This window comes from Marmota monax, unplaced genomic scaffold (genome assembly GCF_021218885.2).
Source record: "Marmota monax isolate L192 unplaced genomic scaffold, Marmota_monax_Labrador192_F-V1.1 WCK01_AAM20220418_F8-fsc00020, whole genome shotgun sequence".
NCBI lineage: Eukaryota > Metazoa > Chordata > Mammalia > Rodentia > Sciuridae > Marmota > Marmota monax.
The window spans coordinates 18,222,606-18,245,940 of record NW_026692912.1 but is presented as its reverse complement, the minus strand read 5'-3'; the positions used below and the strand labels follow the sequence as shown (position 1 = coordinate 18,245,940).

At 36.5% G+C, this 23,335-nt stretch overlaps 2 protein-coding genes across 11 annotated transcripts in view; both read left to right on the top strand.

The window, feature by feature from the left end:
* Nucleotides 1-18,801, top strand: part of Ppp6c (protein phosphatase 6 catalytic subunit) — a 35,906-nt gene extending 17,105 nt beyond the window's left edge. The window contains exons 2-7 of the mRNA XM_046451440.2: nucleotides 47-142; nucleotides 8,490-8,555; nucleotides 9,777-9,918; nucleotides 14,698-14,777; nucleotides 15,281-15,490; nucleotides 16,127-18,801. Coding sequence (XP_046307396.1) covers nucleotides 47-142; nucleotides 8,490-8,555; nucleotides 9,777-9,918; nucleotides 14,698-14,777; nucleotides 15,281-15,490; nucleotides 16,127-16,375 — 843 coding nt within the window. The 3' untranslated portion in view covers nucleotides 16,376-18,801. The remainder of the gene's footprint in view (nucleotides 1-46; nucleotides 143-8,489; nucleotides 8,556-9,776; nucleotides 9,919-14,697; nucleotides 14,778-15,280; nucleotides 15,491-16,126) is intronic.
* A 4,267-nt stretch (nucleotides 18,802-23,068) lies between these two features.
* Nucleotides 23,069-23,335, top strand: part of Scai (suppressor of cancer cell invasion) — a 167,545-nt gene continuing 167,278 nt past the window's right edge. For 3 of the 10 annotated variants that reach the window (XM_046451909.2, XM_058581750.1, XM_058581752.1), the window contains exon 1: nucleotides 23,137-23,230. Coding sequence is in view for 3 of the 10 variants with exons in the window: in XM_058581747.1 (XP_058437730.1) it covers nucleotides 23,178-23,230 (53 nt within the window). In the remaining 7 variants the exon portion in view is untranslated. Of the gene's footprint in view, nucleotides 23,231-23,335 lie in introns of all 10 variants that reach the window. The other 7 variants (XM_046451910.2, XM_058581749.1, XM_058581751.1 and 4 more) reach the window with 3 other exon arrangements.

The window sequence follows — 23,335 nt, the reverse complement described above, 5'->3', positions numbered from 1 at the left end:
TTTTAATATTGTAGTAAATGTTTGCATTTTATTTTTCTTCTTTCAGCGGCTATGTGACTATGTTTGTGACCTTCTCTTGGAGGAGTCAAATGTTCAGCCAGTATCAACACCAGTAACAGTGTGCGGAGACATACATGGACAGGTGAAATTTTCATAAAGAATTTTAAAATTTTTATGTTGTCCATGATTCATTTGTGTTACTACTTTAAAAAGAAAAACGGGAAAAAAATCCCAAATAAAAAAAAAATCTAACAAAAATCCCCAATAAAACAGAAAAACCCAATTTGTGGTTAAATTGCCTCAGTCTCTGTGGTATTAATAATTATTGACTTACTGTTCTGGAAAATAAAAGCAGTGATCAAAATTACTCATGAGGTGTTTTAAAATTACATTTTAAAATTGAATAAAATGCTCTGTTAATTGTTCTGTGCAATGACAGAACTTTTTGGTGGCAGTAGAAGATATAAAATACAAATAGAGGCTACTTGTACTAATTATGATTGATAGGAGATGTTTTCCCCCATTTCATTCTATTTATTCTTTTTGTTCTTGTCACATATTATTGAAATTTTATCATTTCATTCATGGTAATGAGGCTAGCAAAGGTTCAGAAAAATAAAATTGTTGGTACATGCTTTCACAGAAAATTATTGATAGAATGAAATGAAAAAGGTTTGAGTTCATTTTTTTCCCCCCATCTGCTGGGAGTTTGTTTCAAAGTAATGACAGGAAGGGCACACCTCACCCTTAGGCTGTACTGTCAGTATTAACCTAGTTGGAAACCTTACATGTATATATAGAATTTTATATATATAATATAATATATATATATTTTTTATATATATAAAGTTGAACAGGTCATTCATTGCCTGCCATGAGTGCAATGTAGTTGGAACTGTATTACCTAGAATACATTGTGAACAATATAGTCTTTTATTTATTTATTTATTTTTTTAAGAATTTCTTTTAATATTTATTTTTTAGTTTTCGGCGGACACAACATCTTTGTTTGTATGTGGTGCTGAGGATCGAACCCGGGCCGCACGCATGCCAGGCGAGCGCGCCACCGCTTGAGCCACATCCCCAGCCCACAATATAGTCTTTTAAAATGTTTTTTGGAACTGGGGATTGAACCCAAGGGTACTCTACCATTGAGGTACATCCCTAGTCCTTTGTATTTTTTATTTTGAAACAGGGTCTAAGTTGTCCAGGCTGGCCTGGGATTTGCGATCCTCCTGCCTCAGCCTTCTGAATTGCTGGGATTACTAGTGTGAACCATGGCACCTGACTATAATACAGTTCTTTTTTTTTTTTTTTTTAATTTATTTTTTAGTTTTCGGCGGACACAACATCTTTATTTGTATGTGGTGCTGAGGATCAAACCCAACCCGGGCCGCACGCATGCCCGGCGAGCGCACTACCGCTTGAGCCACATCCCCAGCCCATATAATACAGTTCTTATGGATACCAACAGGACTTGGTCTGCCTTAAATATGACTATGTGAAGGAGCAGAAATGTATCTAAATTGGCCCTGATTAGGCCTGCTCCATAAATAAAATCCTATTTTGACTACTTATAATAAAGCTATTTCCTTTTTGCTTTTTCAACTTTTTTCTGAATGATGAGATTATAATAAATCTTACATCTGCATGACATTGGCTCCTGAATAGAGGCCCTATTATGTCATCTTTGATTTGTTAAAATAGAAATTCTCTATAGTAGACTTTAGGAAATGAATTTCTTCAACTTTCTGTGTAACTTCTCTCTAAAATTATTATAAAAGTATTATAGGACTGGGGATATAGCTCAGTTGGTAGCATACTTGCCTCATGTGCACAAGGCCCTGTGTTTAATCCTCAGCACCTGACACAAAAAAAGTATTATAAGCATTTGTATTTTGCTAACATCAAGAATATTAATATTAGGGCTGGGGTTGTGGCTCAGTGATAGAGCACTTGCCTAGCAAGTGCATGGTCCTGGGTTCGATCCTCAGCACCACATAAAAATAAATAAATAAAATAAAGGTATTATATCCAACTACAACTAAAAATAAATATTAAAAAAATATTAATATTAGCAGTGACTACATTTTTTATATACTTTTATTTTATTTGTTTATTATTTTCTTTAATGTGGTGCTAAGGATCAAACCCAGTGGGAGACATGTGCTAGGCAAGCACTCTACCACTGAGGTACAACCTATATCCCCCATACCATGTATAATTTTTTCAGTTGTTGATGGACACAGTATCTTTATTTTTATGTGATGTTGAGGATAGAACCCAGTTTTTCACCCATGCTGTGCTACAACCCCAGGCCTACATTTCATTCTCTCTTTTTAAATTTTTAGTTGTAGATGGACACAATACCTTTATTTATTTATTTATTTTTTATGTGATGTTGAGGATAGAACCCAGTTTTTCACCCATGCTGAGCTACAGCCCCAGGCCTACATTTCCCTCCCTCCCTCCCTCCCTCCCTCTCTCTCCCTCCCTCCCTCCCCCACCCCCCCTCAATTTTTAGTTGTAGATGTTCACAATACCTTTACTTACTTACTTAACTTGTTTGTTTATTTATTTATTATGTGGTGCTGAGGATCGAACCCAGAGCCTGACATGTGCTAGGCAAGTGCTCTACCACTGAGCTACAAACCCAACCCATCCTTCTATACATTTCTAAAACTAGGGTAAACCAAGTAACGTTTTCCCCTGGTTGTAATATTAAAATTGAGGAGTTACTTGTGTTATCCAAGGACTGTATGATATGTGAATTACAGCTATATCAAACATCAGAAAGTTAGAGACAACCTCAAACTACTAAAATAAAAGTATACAATTGTATTGCTGCATTACATATACTTTCAGCTATAGATGGAGACAATATCTTTATTTATTTTTTTATGTGGTGCTGAGAATCAAACCCAGTGCCTCATACATGCTAGGCAAACACTCTACCACTGAGCCATGATCCCAGCCCTTACATATACTTTCTTTCTTTTATTTGTTTTAATTAGTTATATATACTTTCAATCAGTTTTACAATTCTTGCTAACATTTCTTTGTTTTGAGGTTAACAGTGTGCTTTTCTATACTTTCAATGTCAGATTGTTTCAATCATGTTAGATAAGTTTTTAGAAAGTGAAACAGAGACTATGAAAAACTAAAGAATTAGCCCAAATTACACAGCCACTAAGGGGTAGAACTGAGATTTGAAATACCCTGTTGCACATTTTATTTGAAGAACTATCACCCAACTGTGAACATTGTTTCTCTTATACTTGATTCCTAAAAATAATTGCTAATCAAAACTATGGGATTTGAGCTTCTGAATAGCTACTGACAAATTAAGTCAGATGTAGGATATATCCTTTGGGTCTTGCACAGTTGCCTAACCCCTTGGGCCAGTTTAAGAATTGCAAGATTCAGTTGAGTATGAATGAACATGTTGGCAATAAGTAGTGCTGACAAACCTTGAATCAGTGTAATCCAGGGAGGAGATTACAGACTTCAGAATTAGACACAGTTTGACTTTGGCTGCATACTAACTATTTAAGAAGCCACATCAGCTAGCACACAGATTCCTTAAGTGTGGCCTACAGACCATTTGCAGGTGGTCCAGAAGTAATGGAGGGTAAAATTGTTGGTGCCTCAGCAAGAAATGAGAGAGTGGCACTGGACTCTGCTGGCTATCATTATTATCTTCACCAGCATACATGTACAGTAAAATAAAATATCGATTTATGCATGTCCTTGATGAAGCAAGAAGTATTGATTTTATTAACTCTCAACCCTTGAATGTGTACATCTTTAGGCTTTGCTGTGTGATATAGTGGGAAGTATGCATAAAGCGTATTTGCTATATACTGAGGAAAGATGATTTTACTCAAGGCAAAGTACTTGTGTACTCTTTTTGCTTTTTTTTGGTTCTTGAGTATATATGTTTTACTGAAAAAAATCATTCATAAATTAACATAAAAATATACAAACACATGAATTAATGACAGCGAAAAATATTTTTAAAAACATCTTTAGATTTCATTGCAGAAATGTACCCCTGGCACCTCTTAAAACATAAGAGCAAGCTCAAAAATGTTGTGCAGCCCTTTTTTAATTGCACACTGGTTTTTACTTAATAGATCAAATGACAGACTATGGTTATTCAGACTTGGGTATTTGGCAGCCATTTTTGCAGAAGTGAAGAGAGTAAGTTTAGTCATTTCAAAGGAAGCAATTGACTATGTTTGTTGCCAATGACAATAATTGTATTTATTTATGAGAAATTGGAGTTTTAGAGAATTTGAGTCTGCTATCATGAAGCTCACAGTTTCTGATACTTTTAAAGACTTTCTTGATGACATAAGTTGAAATGTGTTTGAACTTGTGATCCTTCTGCCTCAGCCTTCCAAGGCACTGGGATTACAGATGTGCCCCAACCACCATGTGCCTGGCAATGACAAGTGGTGATATTAACAAATGTAGTGTAGGGTTTTGTTTTTTTTTTGTTGTTGTTGTTTTGTTTTTGGTACTAGGGATTTGAATCTGGAGGTGGTTAACTACTGAGCCTTATGCCCAGTCCCCCTCTTTTTAATTTTTTTTTTTTAAGTTATGGATGAACATGATACCTTTATTTATTTATGTGCGGTGCTGAGGATCAAACCCAGTGCCTCACTCATGCTAAGTAAGCACTTTACCACTGAGCCACAATCCCGGCCCCATGCCAGCCCTTTTTAGTTTTTGAGAGAGGGTCTTGCTAAGTTGCTGAGGCTGGCTTGAACTAGTGATCCTCATGCCTCATCTTCCCAAGTCATTGGAATTACAGCCATGTGCTACAGTTGGGCCAAATGTAGTTTTTTGAAGATATTTAATGAAATGTTATTTCCGTCTTCCAAATGACCAGTGTAACCATTCATTGAAAGCTTAAGCGATGCCAATCTAACAGTGTATGAATATACCACTACAGCCAGGTGATGGTATGTTTTCAGATTCATTTAGAGATGGTTTTAGTTTTCACATTGTGATTAATATTATTAAGCTGCCACTTGTTGAATTTTGGTATAATATTAAAAGAATATGCACAATTATCTGAAAATGTTAGCAAATACTTCTCCCTTCTGTAACTACATATTTGTGTGAAGCTGGATTTTCTTCATATACTTTAATCAGTATGTCCCAACAGATTGTAGAGGCAGGTCCATTAAATAGCTAATTTTGGAAAACACAGTTTACTTTTATTAAAACATTACAATTCAATGGGCTATTTATTTATTTATTGTGGTACTATGGATGGAACCCAGAGCTGCTCTACCACTGAACTACATTGTCAGCCATTTTATTTTATTTTATTTTTGAGACAGGGCCTCACTAAGACCCAAGCTGGTCTGGCACTTGCAATTCTCTTACCTCCCCCTCCTTAGTTACTGAGATTACAGGAGTGTGCCTAGCTATGGGTTTTTCTCATTCTCAGTTTTATTTCTAACATGTTATGTATCAATTTGTATTGGCTACATAAATTAAAGCTTTTTTCGGGACCTCTACATTTTAAGACTATGAATAAGTCTTAGAAACAGAAAGCTTAGGAAGTACTGAACTAGGGCTGGGTTTGTGGTTCTGTGGTGGAGTACTCACCTGGCATGTGTGAGGCATTGAGTTCAATCTTCAGCACCACATAAAAATAAATAAATGAAATAAAGTTTTTTGTGTTTATTGATAACTATAAAAAAGAAAAAAAAAGTACCAAGCTGCTTGGCTGTTTTCTTGCCTCTGATAATGGAATAAAATTTGCTTCTTGCTATTGTTTTTGGTTTAAAATGAGAACATTTATAGTGTGTCAAAGATATGAAAATCATAGTTTATTTGTGAAATGATGAGATGGGCTTCCAATAATATGGGATGAAGATTATTGTCTGCAAGTGTTCACACTAAATATTCATTATATTAATGAAGTTTGGAAAAAACTTAAAATATGGGGTAAGAATTGTGGATCACAGAAACAAAATATTTAATTACCTATTATATAGAAGGTAAATGGAAACTTAGAAAGCTTTTGTTCATGACCAGTTTCTTCCCCCAACCCCAATAGCTTTCATATATTTATTTATAATTTTTTTAAATGTGGTGCTGAGGATTGAACCCAGTGCCTCATGCATGTGAGGCAAGCACTCAACCACTGAGCTACCACCCTAACCCCCAGGAACAGGTTTCTAAAAACATCAATAGAAAAATTTAACAACACTCTTCCTGCTGAGGTACTATGGATTGAACCCAGAGGCACTCTACCATTGAGCAATATACTTAGTCCTTTTTATTCTTAATTTTGAGACAGTCTTGCTAAGTTTCCTAGGCTGACCTGGAACTTGCAATCCTTCTGCCTTGGCCTCCCAAATTGCTGAGATTCAAGCTTGGGCCTCTGTGCCTGGATTTCTCAATACTTTTATGAAAGCAACTGACTCATAAAATTTACCATATTCCCTTTTTTACACTGGGCATGCACATATTCACTGTTTTACATAGTAAAATTTACATTTTAGACTTAGCTTTGTGTTCCATATTTTTCCTTAATCATTTTTCCATTTTGCTTCATAGTTTTCATCATAATTCCTATTCATGACTGTATGAAGTCCTTGAATTGGTAGATCATAATTAGAATATTCCTTTATGTTAGTCATGAAGGTTATTTCTTTTGATTATAAGTGATGTCATTAAAATATATTTACATAGCATTTGATATATATTTTTTCCCCTTTAGTATGTTGTCATAGAAGTAGAATTACTAGGCCAGAGTTGTGGACATGTTAATAGGCTTTGGAATGTTTCAACAGATTGTTTTCTAAAAAGTTGAGCCTGGTGTAATGGTGCATGCTTGTAGGCTCAGCACTCTGGACAATTGCTTGAGCCCAGGAATTCACAGTAGCCTGGGCAATGTAGCAAAACATTGTCAAGAAAGAAAGAAAAAGAAAGAAAGAAAGAAAGAGAAAGGAAGGAAGGAAGGAAGGAAGGAAGGAAGGAAGGAAGGAAGGAAGGAAATATATAAACATATATATATAGTAAGTACATATATATAACTTACTATAGGAAGTTATATATATGTACAAGGTTTACTGTTTTTATGTGATACATGGTATACAAACTATGTATGCTTCTGTAGGCTGGGAAGTATATTCCTTATATAGAGAGGGACTCCACATAGTAGAAAGGAACAGTAAATATTTTGAACAAATAATTATATGCCATTTGACTGAGTTAAGTGGTTGTTTATTTACTTGCTAATTTTAAGATGACAAATTTTATATTCCTGGAAGTTTATTTTTAAAAATATGAACAGTAAGGACTTTAGACTTATAAAACATTGTAGATGTTTAAATTTCAGTTTTGTTCAATGGTCTATGATTTCTGTACTGTTTTAAGTGTTACAAGGTTAAGAGATAATCTTGCTCTTGAGTGTAAAGGATATTGGGTTGAAAATTATTAGTTGTATTGGTACAAAATGTTATAATCAATTCACTTACTGCAAAATCCTTTTATCAGAAAAATTGTGAGGTTTTCTATATAAATTAGAATTAGGATAATCTAGTTGACAGAAGTTTACCAAATACACAGTTTGTCTATTACCAATTTTCAGTCAAATAGAATATAGCGAAATATGTAATTCTTTTTTACTTGTTATTGAGAAGATTATTCATGGCTGTAAACCCAGAAAGTACACAGCTCTAATAATAGTGTCCAGGAAGGTAGTTCCTTACATGACACTGTGAAGTATCACATAAATTTGTTTTTTGGGGAAAAAAAAAAGTTCTTACCCATTTGTCTCTTTATTTTTTATCTAATTAAAATGGATGCTCAATATGGGCAGAGTGCTTAAGATTAGCTTTTTGAGAAGTTGGGTAACTAATAAATTATTTCAACATTCTTAGATGAAGATGTATGAAATAAATTTGTGAGGGAGGCCTATATATTAATGATCTATAGATGACTTTATGGTAATTGTGAGTTTTGTGTAGGGTTTTTTGGTTTGTTTGAGAAGGCTTGGAAATTGTGTACTTGGCAGTTTGGCTTATACTTTGTTGTTGTTGTTGGGTTTTTTTTTTTTTTTTTGTACCAGGGATTGTACTCAGGGGCACTCAACCACTGAGCCACATTCCCAGCCCTATTTTGTATTTTATTTAGAGACAGGATCTCACTGAGTTGCTTAGCGCCTTGCTGCTGCTGAGGCTGGCTTTGAACTCATGATTCTTGTGTCTCAGTCTCCCAAGCTGCTGGGATCACAGGCATGCACCACTGCACCCGCCTTGGTTTATGCTTTATTTCTTCTTACAAATGTAAATATTTAGAATCCTCTTAATTAATAATTTTTTCCACCTTTTTTATTGGTGCGTTATAGTTGTATACAATGATGGGATTTATTGTTACAAATACTGCTTCATTATTCTCAATTTATTATTTTACTCCTTACCAGGAACTTATAACCAGCATATTTTGCCTTTCTTTTATAGTTTTATGACCTTTGTGAACTATTCAGAACTGGAGGTCAGGTTCCTGACACAAACTACATATTTATGGTATGTAAACACCAGTAAAATTAAGGGCTTATTTAAAATGGAAAGGATCTGACTTATTGCATGTAAATTGCATAACTGCATTTTCTTGTGACAGCTTCTATTTAAATACATGAAAAGATGATTCTGTATTTATCTAAATTTTGCTATATCTTCTAGTTGAGAACTGCTTTTTGTAAACCACTGTACATATGGGGCTGAGTTGTAGCTGTCATAACAGGCAGAAAAATAGCCTAGAACCACTGGTTTTAGTCATCATCTTCAAATACCATTATTTTATGAAACTTTTTGAGCATTCATTTTCTCTTACTAATGAATGAATAGAGGAATATACACAAATATGGTTTTGTGTTCTGTACTTTTCCTAATATACATTTGCTTCCATGGTTTGTGTTTGCTTAGTTATCTTTTTCAGTGTAATGTTATTGTTGAATTTTTACGGAATCCTTATTTTATATCATTTCTTCTGGAAATTTCTGGGTCATCTTTATATTCTCTTAGCTGTTTTCCTATTGGTGTCATATTTGCCCAAGTTGGACATTAATGGGAAGTTTAAATAATGTGTTATCCATCATGTGTGGTCATTAGATACAAGTACAGCCTAGGATGATACTTGTTTTTGCATACAAAACAAAAAAAATTTTAAGTAGGCAACTCTTTGGATACAATTGAAGTTGATTTTTATTTATTTTTTATTTTTTTTTAAGAGAGAGAGAGAGAGAATTTTTTAAATATTTATTTATTTATTTTAGTTTTCGGAGGACACAACATCTTTGTTTGTATGTGGTGCTGAGGATCGAACCCGGGCCGCACGCATGCCAGGCAAGCGCGCTACCGCTTGAGCCACATCCCCAGCCCCTTGAAGTTGATTTTTAAAATTAAAAATTAATTAAAACAATTTTTACTCAGACATGACCATTTACTAACATCTACTAAGGTAGTTAAGAAAGGATGAAAAACTGATGGTTTTACAGGGAAAATCCTTGAGAAAATTGGACAGCAAATTTCTGTAGGCCTCTTCTTGAGTAAGTGTAGCAGAAACATTTAGGAGAATCAGCTTTTACTTCCATTTGAATTTTTTGCAGACACAATTTCCAAATGATTTTGTGTATAATTCTTCATTGTTATTAAGGACTATGTCTCTGAGTGTGTATACTTTGATATAATTTTAAAAAACTTTTGTGGCTACTGTGTTGTTTGTAACTGTGAATTTTTACTTTACAGGGTGATTTTGTAGACAGAGGTTACTATAGTTTGGAGACCTTCACTTACCTTCTTGCACTAAAGGCTAAATGGCCTGATCGTATTACACTTTTACGAGGAAATCATGAGAGTAGACAGATAACACAAGTGTATGGATTTTATGGTAAGACCATTTATTTCACTGATTCTGAATATTATTTTACTTTTGGAAAAAAAGCTACAGGAGTCATACATGTGCTTCCCCCCATCCCCCCTTTACTTCCTTACTCCTTAACTTTCCCATTTCCCCCAGTCAACTGAAAATTTTGTTATAGAGAGAAGACCTCTGTTAAATTTTTGGTGTATACATTTTTCTGAATCAGTGTGAGGGTGCAGTCTTAAGTTGGCCTCATTTGGATCACCCAGTTGCTTGTTAAAAATGTAGATTGCTGGGCTGGGGATTTGGCTCAAGTGGTAGCGCACTCGCCTGGCATGCGCAGGGCACTGGGTTCAATCCTCAGCACCACATAAAAATAAAATAAAGATATTGTGTCCACCTAAAACTAAAAAATAAATATTAAAAAAATATATATAGAGATTGCTGGGCTCAGTGGTAGACAGCTTGCCTAGCAGATGTGAGGCACTCGGTTTAATCCTCAGTGCCACTAAAAAATAAGTAAATAAAATAAAGGTATAAAAAAAAAAACCCAGTAAAATGAAAAAATATATAGCTTGCTGGGTTCCATGTCAAGCTTAATCATCAAAATCTTTTGCAGTAGGAACCTAGAATCTACTATTGATTTGAGGGCTCACTTTTTTTTTTTTTTTTAGTTATATTTTATTTATTTTTTTAATGTGGCTCTCAGCCACATTTTGATATTAAGAAATTTGAAAATATTAATTTCAGAACCTTTAAGTCTTAGATTTCATAGACACATGTGTATGTATATATTTTTTGTTCGTTTGTTTTTGTAGTGTTGGGATTGAACCCAGGCCTTGCATGTGCTTGACAAGCACTCTACAACTGAGCTACATCCCCAGATCTTATTTTAATTTTTATATGTATTTCATATATGTATATATAATATATATGTTTTAGTTCTAATTAGTTATTATATTTTGAATTATCTTAAGTTTGTTGTTGTTGTTTTGGATTTTTTGGATAGTGGGGATTGAACCCAGGGCCTAAAACTTAGTAGTCAAATATTTTGCCACTGAGCTACGTAGCCAGCCCTTTTAATTTTTTTTTGTACTGGCAATTGAACTCAGGGACACTCAATCACATCCCCAGCCCTATTTTGAATTTTTATTTAGAGACACTTAGTTGCTTAGCGCCTTATTGTTGCTGAGGCTGGCTTTGAACCCGTGATCCTCCTGTGTCAGCCTCCTGAGCCATGGGGATTACAGGTGTGTGCCACCACACTGGGCTCAAAAATTTTTATGTTTGACACAGGATCCTGTTGCCTAGGCTGGCCTCAAACTTGTAATTCTCCTGCCTCAACCTCCCTAGTAGCTGGAATTACAAGCATATACCACCATGCCTGGCTTCTAAATAATGTTTTAATATTAATCATGAAATTACACGACTAATATTTGTCTCCTTTATATGACTTTTCTTAATATTTATTTTTTAGTTGTAGATGGGCATAATACCTTTATTTTATTTTTATATTTTGCTGAGGATCGAACCCAGTGCCTCATGCATGCTAGGCCAGCACTCTACCACTGAGCCACAACCCCATTCCCTATATGACTAATTTTGATATTTCATTTAAACATACCCTATACTATTTGAATAAAAGTTAACGAGTCTTTTGTGAAATAATCAACATTTTGAATGTGTTAGGTCAGTAAAGCAAGACTAATATAAATTCTGAGGAATGTATTATTAGATGATTTCATTATTGTGTGGACATCATTAAGATTGACTACTGAGACCAGATGTGGTGGCACATGCCTGTAATCCCAGAGGTTTGGGAGGCTGAGGTAGGAGGCTCGAAAGTTCAAAGTCACCTTCAGCAACTTAGCGAGGCCCTGAGCAACTTAGACCCTGTCTCAAAATATGAAAGAAGGCTGGGGATGTGACTAGTGATTAAGCACCCCTGGGTTCAATCCCTAGTGCCCCCACCCCCACCCCTTGCTCCTGCCAAACAAAAAGATGGCTACTGGGTAGAAGTTGATATAATCTTATCAGACTATAGTTGCATATGTGGTCTTGTGTATAACTCTGTGTGTGTGTGTGTGTGTGTGTGTGTGTGTATACACACATACACATAATACATAAAATGTAATGTTATTTATAAGGCTAGTAAATATAACACATATACGAGTTGTATACTTTATATTATCCCTCCTTATCTGAAATACTTGGGACCAGAAGTGTTTTAGATTTCAAATTTTTTGGATCTTAGATATTTATATATACATAATGGGACAAAAATCTTAGGAATGAGACCCAAATCTAAACCCAGAATTCATTTATATTTTGAGTATACTTTATACACATAGACTGAAGGTAATTTTATAGGATATAGGTTGAGCATCCAAAATCCAAAAATCTGAAATTTAAAATCATTAACTCTAAGATCTGAAACTTTTAGAGCTATCATGACACTCAAAAGTGTCAGATTTGGGAGTGTTTTGAATTCCAAATTTTCAGATCAGGGATGTTCAACCAGTAAACTCTATTCAAATATTCCAAAATTGAAAAAGAAAAAAAAAAAAAAAGACTACAAAATCTGAAACATTTTTGTTTCTAAACTTTTTTTTTTTTCGGTGCTGGGATTATATCCAGGGGTACTTTACTGCTGAGCTACATCCCTAGCCCTTTTTATTTTTTTATTTTGACATAGATTCTGAGGCTGGCCTCAAACTTGGGATCCTTCTGCCTCACTCCCTAGTTGTGGAGATTCCAGTTATGTGCCTCTTCCAGCTTATTCCAAGCATTTCTGATAAGGCCTACCAAACCTGTATTTTTATGCACCTTTTTTTCTTTTGTGGTGGGGAGCAGATATTGGGGATTGAACATCAGGGGCACTCGACCACTGAGCCACATCCCCAGCCCTATTTTATTTAGAAACAGAGTGTCACTGCATTGCTTAGTACCTCACCTTTGCTGAGGTTGGCTTTGAACTTGTGATCCTCCTGCCTCAGCTTCCTGAGCCTCTGGGATTACAGTTGTGCGCCACTGCACTTGGCTGTGTTCATGTTTTGAGACCTGTCATGTGAGGCCCAGTGTGGAATTTTCAAAAAGTCTGGGATTTTAGAGTATTTAAGATTTCAGATTTTTAAATTAGGGATGTTCTATCTGTATATATATTTATATATCTGTGTAATATATTATATATGTAAGACTATTTACATATACATACACACATACACATAATCTCATATATATATACACACACACATACATACACATATATATGTATGAGACAATTATATATATGTGTGTGCATATATATGTATAGATGTAAAATTGTGCTATAGAATCTGACTAGTGTTCATCAATGTAGGGCAAAAGAGTTTAGGGAAAAAGGGAGGGGAGGACATGTTAGTCAACATGCTTTGTCTGAGGAAAATGACAGCACAGTCTGCTATTTAACTTTTTTGTTTCCAAAGCTATGTTCATCTAGTGGGTTTTATGGTTTTGTTTCATAAAAGGAAGTCCAGTAGCTCCTCAGGAAGGAGATAATTTGAATGGTCATGGAATTTACTTAAATCTGTTGTTACTTAAAAAAAAAAAAAGAGGTATATACCCTGTTAACTACATAGACTTTAACATTGAGTTAAAGTCATATATGGCTATTATTTATATTGGCTGCTCAGTTCACACTGATGAACATACACTGGGCAATTTTATGAACTTTGTTTGAAGATTAAAAATACATGGCTTCTTGCTGCAAACTGATCTCCATGGTAGAGCTCTCTCATGATAAGTTTGCATAAGTATCTTACTTTACATAGATAAATTAGGAAATTATGAGGATTGACCATAAACCGCAGGCTTCTGTTTTGTATCATTTTCAGCTGCACTTAAGGAAATAGTGGTATGTCTATTTTTATTTCAAAATTAAGGTAGAAGCCAGCCGTGCACAGTGGTGCATACCTGTAATCCCAGAGGCTCAGGAGGCTGAGACAAGAGGATCGCAAGTTCAGAACCAGCCTCAGCAAAAAGCGAGGTGCTAGGCAACTCAGTGAGACCCTGTCTGTAAATAAAATATACAAAATAGGGCTGGGTATGTGGCTTAGTGGCGAAATGTCCCTGAGTTCAATCCCTGGTCCCTCCCCCAGCCGAAAAAATTAAAGTAGAAGCCAAACAGCAGAACTTCTCTGGTGTTACTTAAAAGAAAAGAGGTATATACCCTGTTAACTACATAGACATCAGAGAGAATGGTCAACTGGGAATATGTGAGGACCTGATTGATAGTTTGTCCCTAGTAATGACTACAGATGTACCTACTGTACGTCAGGTACTCATTTGCACAGTTTATAATCTCAGGAAAGATAACTTATGCCATTGAAATGTTGAGATAGCAATTCCTCATGCTCATATAAATAAAGGTCCTATAATTTGTTTGATTATCTCCTGGCTTAAGTCCCATTAAATAAATGCATCTATTTGATGAATTGCCTCATATTAACATAACTGCCCAGTGCATGTATTTTGGATGGCATAAAATTAATAGTTAGCTTTCTGATGATAGCATTTTGGCTAATTTAGCTACTTAGTGCCATTCCTGGAGTGAAAAGCAGAACCCTTTCCTCAGGACATGTATATTTAGACACTAGTCTTCTTTTAGCTCTCTGAGGAGGGCCTATTAGGGTTAAATATGTTTCATAATTTTCTGTCCTAGTCTAAGCCAAATTTCTGTTGTACTGAATGCTGTTCCAGTATTAGATATATTGTTTATTTTTATTGGCAGATTCAGCACTTCATTAATTATACTTTTTTTTTTCACAGATGAGTGCCAAACCAAATATGGAAATGCTAATGCTTGGAGATACTGTACCAAAGTTTTTGATATGCTCACAGTAGCAGCTGTAAGTTTACATGATTCTTCTTAAAACTTGTCAGGCACAGTGATGCATGCCTGTAATCCCAGTAACTCTGGAGCCTTCAGCAGGGGAAATTCAAGGCCATCTTTGGCGATTCAGCAAGACCCTGTCTCAAAATACAAAAACCAACCAAACAAAAATACCTGGTGATATTATTCAGTGGTAAAACGCCTCTAGGTTCAATTCCCTAGTACCATTCTCTCTCCCTCTTCCTCTCTCCCCCTCTGTCCCACCCTCCCTCTCTTCCTCCCTCTACCTCTCTTCTCTCTCTTCTCTCTCTCTCTCTCTCTCTCTCTCTCTCTCACACACACACACAGAGTCACACTCAAAAATGATTTTAAAAAGGTATTTTTCTGTCAGTAATACATTGCATTTTTTTATCTAATTGTCATATCAATTATATTGATGACCTTAGCAACAATTGATGAATTTAGATATGACTGAGTTTATTATTATACATTTAATCCTTTATTATTCTCCTTTGCTAGTTAATAGATGAACAGATTTTGTGTGTTCATGGTGGCTTATCTCCTGATATCAAAACACTGGATCAAATTCGAACCATTGAACGGAATCAAGAAATTCCTCATAAAGGAGCCTTTTGTGACCTGGTTTGGTCAGATCCTGAAGATGTGGATACTTGGGCAATCAGTCCTCGAGGAGCAGGTTGGCTTTTTGGAGCAAAGGTCACAAATGAGGTAAAGCCCATGATTTTGGAAAAGTAGTTTGTTGGTTGCTAAAAGAACTGTTATTTGGTGGCCCAAATAACAAATCTGTAGTATACTTAAACTATGGTGGTTGTGGGTATAAAATTTTTAGTTCAGTTTATTCATTTATGTGTTTCCTTAATGGTTAAGCCTGTAATCTCAATGACTAGGGAGGCTGAGACAGGAGGATGACAGATTTGAGGCCAGCCTTGCAAACTTACTGAGACCCTGCCTCAAAATAAAAATGGCTGGAGATGTAGCTCAGTGACAGAGCATCCCAGGGTTCAATTCCAAGTACTGCCAATTAAAAAAAAAAAAAAGTAGCTGGGACTAAAGTGTGGACCACTGCAACTAGCTCAGAAACATCAGCAAATTAATTATATGGCCATGCAGTTTCTATAATTCTGTGATTGAATCAGGGCAGAACGACTCTGTTTGCCTATATTTGTCAAAATTATTGAGGATAATTATATTCTCAACTGATTACAAATACATGATGGGTACCAAAATTATAAGAATTTTAGTATTAATAGGATTTGTTACTTCGTTTAAATGGTTAGTATATATGTAGGTTGGTTTTTTTAAAAAAATATGCTGAATTCTTAATGAAGTCTTTCTAAATTGCAGTTTGTTCATATCAACAACTTAAAACTCATCTGCAGAGCACATCAGCTTGTACATGAAGGATATAAATTTATGTTTGACGAGAAGCTGGTTACTGTGTGGTCTGCTCCTAACTACTGCTATCGCTGTGGAAATATTGCTTCCATCATGGTCTTCAAAGATGTTAATACAAGAGAACCAAAGTTATTCCGGGCAGTTCCAGATTCAGAACGTGTTATTCCTCCCAGAACGACGACGCCGTATTTCCTTTGAGGCCTTCGCCCATCCTGCTGACCCATTTTTCTGTCCTCCTCTTACCCCAACTTTCTTGTATTATCCTCTACAATATACTTTTTATCAAGCACTTTGCTGCTGAAATGCTGCCTCTTGCCTTTTTTTTTTTAATTTTAAATTATCTAAATTTATTGTTTGTTATGGTGTCTATAGCAATGTTTTTCTATCAATTTTCTCCCCCATCCCATCCCCACCTTGGACTCATTTGAGAAGACTTGAGAAATGTCTTAATATCCACACTGCTGCATGTAGCTCTTGCTTATTTACTGGTCTAGGGAAACAGGATATGTTTCCTTTTTTTAAAAAGCCAATTGACAATTACAACGAAATACTCCTCCTTTTGTATCATTCAGCCTTTTGTTTTAGTTTGGTAAGTTTTAAGAAATTTCAGCAGCAAAGTTGTTATTCAGTGGGCACGATGGACTATAATAGATGCCTCGAGTTATGTATACCTGTCCCAGCTGTAAACTTCATTGTCCTTTGTTGGATGATATTTTAAAAGGATATAAAATAAATTGGTCTAAAGGGCTGCCCTCCTTGTTGTGTTTTTAAATTTTAGTTAAAAACTGCTACAGCTTATGACTTTGTACATTAAGATAATTGTATTGATCTTTTTCAGATTCCTTGTATTTTTTAATAAAGTAATCTTAAAACTCAGACAGGTTAAGTGTTAGAAATTTTAAACAGCTTACATTGTTAGCTTAAAGTTTTTGTTTTTTTCTTTTTTCCTAATTAGAATTCTTTACCCTTTGGTTATTGAGTTCAAAATTTCAATTGAAATTCAATAGTATTTATTTTTAAAAAAGAATCACTAAACTGTGCCTAAAGAACATAACTGCCATATTAATGTTTTGGTTTATATCCTCTATAATAATAGAAAAACATTTAATACTTGTAATGCTGATGTGTTTATTTGATACCAGTTGAGTAGAATGTGATCAATCCAGTTTACAATCTATCATGAGTATCATTGAGTAAAAATATATGTACTTTTCAATGGGAAGCATTCTTTTCTTGCTGTAACACTTGACCCTAACTTTTAGGAAGTGTACATTTTTAACTGCAACTGGAAAGGTTGAAAAGTCAGGACTCTTGTATTTGTGAAGTGTAATCTGAAGCAGATTATTTAAAGTGTAGAAGGAAACAAACTGTCCTTTTTTGTAAAGGTCCGTGATAACATATTTCGGCTTTATGTAAGTAATTTGAATATCCAAAGGGTTGTGATGATCAGTTCTTGATATGCAACTGTCCACTTAACAAGGACAAGTGTTCCAGGATCTCTTATGACAGTGGTCATAAATGATGTTGGAATGTACTGTTTTGTTAAATAATTGGTATCCCTTTACTACTATTTTTGTCATCCCAGGAAATCCATGTGAAGCCAGCCAATTAATAAAGCACTTTAGCATCTGTTCAGGTAGTTTTAAACCCAACTTTTGCCCTTCAGGATAAGAACTTCCAGGTTACCTAAAAATGCAATAAAAATCTTTATAGTCTAAGCTTCTTGGCACATAATTTTTCATCAGGGTTTTAATTTACTGAATGAGCACAATAACTTTATTTTTCCCCAACCACCCAGCTCTTTGTACAGTTTTTAATTGTATAATTATATGAAAGAAGTGTTGAGACGTTTGCTGCACACACTTGAACTCATGGTGGGTCAGTAGCTTTGTGTTACTGCCCAACCCCAGTGTAATTCAGGTGGAAAGGTGTTTTTATCTTACAGGGATATGTAGCTATGTATTTTACTAATTGTGAAACACTGGAATTAATGATGCAGACAACTTAGTGTGGTCTTTGAACAGCTTTCTGCAGTATTTTTTCCTGTTACCATATATTGTATTTAAGTGCTTGCCCTCCACTGCTTTTAATTTGTACCAATAAAACTGGTAACCCTCAGACCTACCTTTCCATTTGAGACTCCTTAGTTTAGACTGATGTAGTAGTTTTCATTCTCCCTGTAATGTGACTTTTATTTTTAAGTCATGGTGTACTGCATTTGTCTGTCACTAGCTGGGCATGTGCCAATAATATTCTGTCCATTCCTTAACTGCCATCTCTGTTTTGCCTGATTTCAACTGAATAATGGCTTTTTGCATGGAAAAAAGAATAGTTTTTACTATTAGACTTGTAAAGGGAAGAGAGAGTGAATGTATTAGACTTTGTAAGCCTAAAAGGAATATTTGGATCCCTCTAATAAATAAGGGCTATGTATTATATAGAGTTAATCATGTGGTGGAAGATACTGCAAGTCATAGTTTTGTAGGCAAAAGGATCTGTTACTCCCTGTATCTAGGCTGAATGTAAAATCCCTTATGTTGTATTAATGGGGGTAAGAATTATTTTTATTTGCTTATGATATATATACTTGGTTTCTAATAAAGTGTCCTAGGCTCTAGTGAGAACTGTTGACTTTGAATTGCCATCTACTCCCTTTCCTCAATTGACCTACATGCCCTTGGCTAGCTTTTTAGAGGTCAGTGTTTTACTGGAAAATCTCACTACTTTGTGTTCCTTTGGGTGTGATCCTAAAATGCCTGAATCAAGAGTTCATCTAGTGTACCCCCAGCATCAGCTTCTATTCCATCTGGATGTCTGGAACTATTGGAAGATTTGACTACTTTAAAAGTTGAGTTTTACTTTTGAAATAGGGTTCAAGATATTGTTTATTGCATTAAGATTTGTGTGTTTTTGTGTTCTCAGCCCAGCACAGGTTTTGGAAAATGCTGATAATGTGAAAGAAAATCAGGACTCTTTCTGAGCCTCTGTCATTGTCAGAATGGCTTTCCATCAGCATTCAGATAATTATGTATCAAGTCGAAGAGATTTTAACAGCAAGAATCTAGATTTTTAAATGTAATTGTTTTTTAAATGCTAATGTTTGTAAAGCACTTTCAGTTCTTTGGGTGAAAGGTGCTGTATTCCCTCAGTGTAAATTAATAAAAGTATTATAGGAAATTTGTCAAAATAATTTTATCTAATGCATAGTCTGTAGTATATCCTGACAGAAAGTTAGTGTTTTATATAACATAATTTAAGTTAAAAAGGCTTATTCCTTCTCTTGGTTGCTTGACTGATAAACAGAAGTGAAATTGTTGTTCTGCAGTTGGTTCTGGGCTGTGTTCTGTTCCATGGAAATATATTTATTGTTACAACCTGGATGCAGTGCCCAGAACCATGCTTCATGAGATCATCACAACTCTTTCAATTGTGTGTTTGCTAAGGAAATACACAGAAGTAGAAAAGAACCAAAAGAGACGCTTGGAAATTCCCCTAGCATGATGCTAAACATACTAGATGCTTCAGGAAGTTTGGTTACTTATTCCCCATTTTTAAATTTTATGTTTCTTTGTTAATCAGTTGATGAATGTGTACCTTTCTTCCCTGCATGAGAAGAAAGCTTTCATGTTGACTTAGATCATTCAAATGTTTTCTTGATTCAAAAATGCACGAAAAATTTATAGCAGATTTGTGTGTGTCAACAAAAGTATTTCTTACATAGTATAAATACCTGGGTACCCACTATGGTCCTCAGCACTCTGATTTTTCTATATAAATGGGAATGGTATAAAAGATACCTGTATTGTGCACACTTAGCTAAATGCTATAGATGCCCTATTTTATGGTACCCTTATTATGGGGTCTGTCACTATGTTACCTCTCTTTTGTTTTCACCAGATAAGGAAATAGGCTTAGAGAGGACGGGAAACTTGTCCAAGGTTGCCCAGGAGAGCTGGAACTTGAATGCCTGTAGGGCACACCAGAATACATCGTAAGCCTTCTATTTTAATCAGTATTGGTTTTTGTAGCTATGTGACCCTGAGCAAATTGGATTCTCTGAATCTTAAATTTCTGTGTCTAAAATAGGAGAGTACCATACAAGGTTGATCTCAGTATTAGAAATAGCACAGTAGCTGGGCATAGTGGCATCCTATAATCCCAGCAACTCTGGAGGCTGAGGCAGGAGGATCGACAGTTTGCGGCTAGCCTCAGCAATTTAGTGAGACCCTATCTCAAAAAAGGATAGGATGTAGATCAGTGTTAAAGTAACCTTTGGCTCAGAACCTGGCCCTAAAGATGCCAGTATTGAGGAATCACACCTTGCCCCAAATCAGTGTGGTTTCGGAGATATGAAACAATGGCTAACAGCCGAGCTTTGTAAGTAAAACCAATTTGGAGAAGGAAATGTTTGCTATAGGATGGAGTGATTAGAGGAATAGTTAAAAAGAGGAAGTGTGAAATGTTGACTGGAATGGTGGGATATACATGTTTTACAACATAAAAGGACTGAAGTAGAGATTGCCAGAACTTGGGCACAACATGAAGGTAAGACTTGAGGGTACTTCGGAAGGAATAAGAAGAGCTGCAGTTCTGTTGACACTGTCTATTACTTATCAGAGAGGGCTGGCCAATCATGGAAGACTGGCTAATCATGGAAGAAAAGTAGGCAGAGGATTTTAGTCACTATTTATATATACAAGTTTTTCATTTTTTATATGTGGCGCTGAGAATCCAACCCAGTGCCTCACACATGCTAGGCAAGCTCACTACCACTGAGCCACAACCCCAGCCCCTTAGTCAATATTTTTATAAGAAACAGAATAGTGAGGGCAGGGGTTGTGGCTCAGTGGTAGAGTGCTTGCTTAGCATGCATGAGACATTGGGTTTGATCCCTGGCACCACATAAAAAACAAAGGTATTGTGTCTACCTGCAGTTAAAAAAAATATTTAAAAAAAAGAAACTGAATAGTGACATTTCAATATTATTTCTCTAGTGAGTTGATGATCCTCATCAGGACCCCTTTAATCCCTCCTCCCTTCTTGACTGAAATTATTTTGGAATTATTACCACTTTCTGTATTTAAAATTTTCAAGTTTATTTTTTGGTACTAGGGATTGAATCCAGGGGTGCTTAACCACTGAGCAATATCCCCAGCCCTTTTTATTTTTCCTTTTGAGACAGGGTCTCACTGAATTGCCAAGGCTGGGCTCAAACTTGGCATCCTCCTGCCTCAGCCTCCTGAGTTGCTGGGATTATAGTTGTGTGCCACCATGCCTGGCACCTTTCTGGATTTATAATATGGGTGGAACAGGATTGAGGTGATTTGTAGGAATTACATAAAATACGTGGGGGAACATTAGGGTTTTAATAACTTTTTTTTTCCCCAGTCAAATCTATTTTCAAAATTCTCAAGAGGGCTGGGAGTATAGGTAGCTCAGATGTAGAGCGCTTGTCTATCATGCGAGGCCCTGGGTTCAATCCCCAAAATAAAAAATAACCAGTACAGTTTACTATCACTGTTACTTCATTAAATAAATAAATAAATAAATAAATAAATAAATGGCAATTTTAACATCAAGGATGTAAAAGAAAAAATCTAAAAATAAAGAACACGGGCTGGAGTTGTTCTCAGTAGTACAGTGCTTGCCTAGCATATATGAGGAACTGGGTTCGATTCTCAGCACTGCATATAAATAAAATAAAGGTCCATTGACAACTAAAAAATATATTCACATAAAGAAAATAAAAAACAGTCATTTACACCAAATACATTTTGGTTTTGTGAAAAACTAGTATCCTAATTCTTCCCATTTAGGAATATCAGAGAGAAATTTGTCCATCACTCATTGGTGCACGCTGGTGTTACAGGCTGCCACGTTATTGATCATAAATAAAATAGAAGGAGCTTAAGAGAAAGTTTTATGCCTCTTCCCAACCCCAAACAGATAAGATGCACAAACAACAGCTGTACACAGCAATAGAGAGGTGTGAGGTGTGCCTTATTTTCAAGGATGGCCTTGTCAGTAGAAGAGGAAAGGTAATATTTATCGGGCTTACTTGTTGGTAGTTTTGCATGCTTAGGTTAAAAAAAAATGCAGTAAAATTTATTTTAAAATTGATTAACTGGTGTAGAACTTAATCATCTACAGTATCACAGAATGGCTAGTTCACACTCCGGAATCAATTCTGTTTAGGCCTTTCAAAATGGAACATATTCCTTTTAGTTATAGCATTGATTCCGTTTGCAGGATTTATTTTTCTTTGACGATAATTAAAAAAACAACAATTCCTTTCTTAAGAGCCTGCACCCAACCTTGTGATCTTTCCTGAAGAGGACTGAGCAATGCTGTGTTTTGGTGGATTCTTAAAATTTTGTGACTAGATCCTCTATGAGGGATAGCACCGAGCTGAGACCATTTCCGCAAGATGTAGACAGGGACTGCATTCGAGATGGTTCAAAAGGATGCTAATTTGGGAGAGTTGCGTCTCTGTCGCACTTGAGGGAGGTATTTGGAGAAATTACAGCCCTTGACTTTTGGTTCCGGAGCTGGGGGGGATGCGGGGTGGGGTGATGTGCTGGTGGATGCCAGCAGGTGTCTGGAGTGTCAGATGCGGAGCCAAGAGAACCTGCGGGCAGGTGTCTGGCGCCGGAGTTGCAGTTTCCATGTCCCGGCGCACGGTGGCGCTTAGGTCTCCTCTGGCCCTGCCAGAAGTCTCTAAGGCACCTCCGCCGCCACCTGCAGTCTCAACCAAACCTCTGGGTGGGCAGCGCGGGATTTGACGGCCCGAACGCCCAATCGACGGCCAGGCTTTCGGCCACACTGCGGATGCAGCCAATGGCATCCGAAGAGACGCGCGGGGAGGCGGGCCCCGCGGCAAGCCTGGCAGAGGCGCGAGGCCCTCCTCCCGCCTCTCCGCCTACTCCATCCTCCGCCGCCTCAGCTTCCCCAGCGAGCCCTGCGGCCACCGGAGCAGCTCCCGCGGCGGAGCAGGAGCCGGATGGTCAGAGGAGCCCGGCAGCCCCAGCAGCCGCGGAGTCGCCTGGCCCCCAGGTGGGGCGTGGGCTGGGTGCAGGCCGGGCTCGGGGGTGGGGCGGGGGCGAGGAAGCGGGCCCAGGGGCAGCGGCTGGGGCCGCCGAGCTTTGGGGGCGCCTAGGC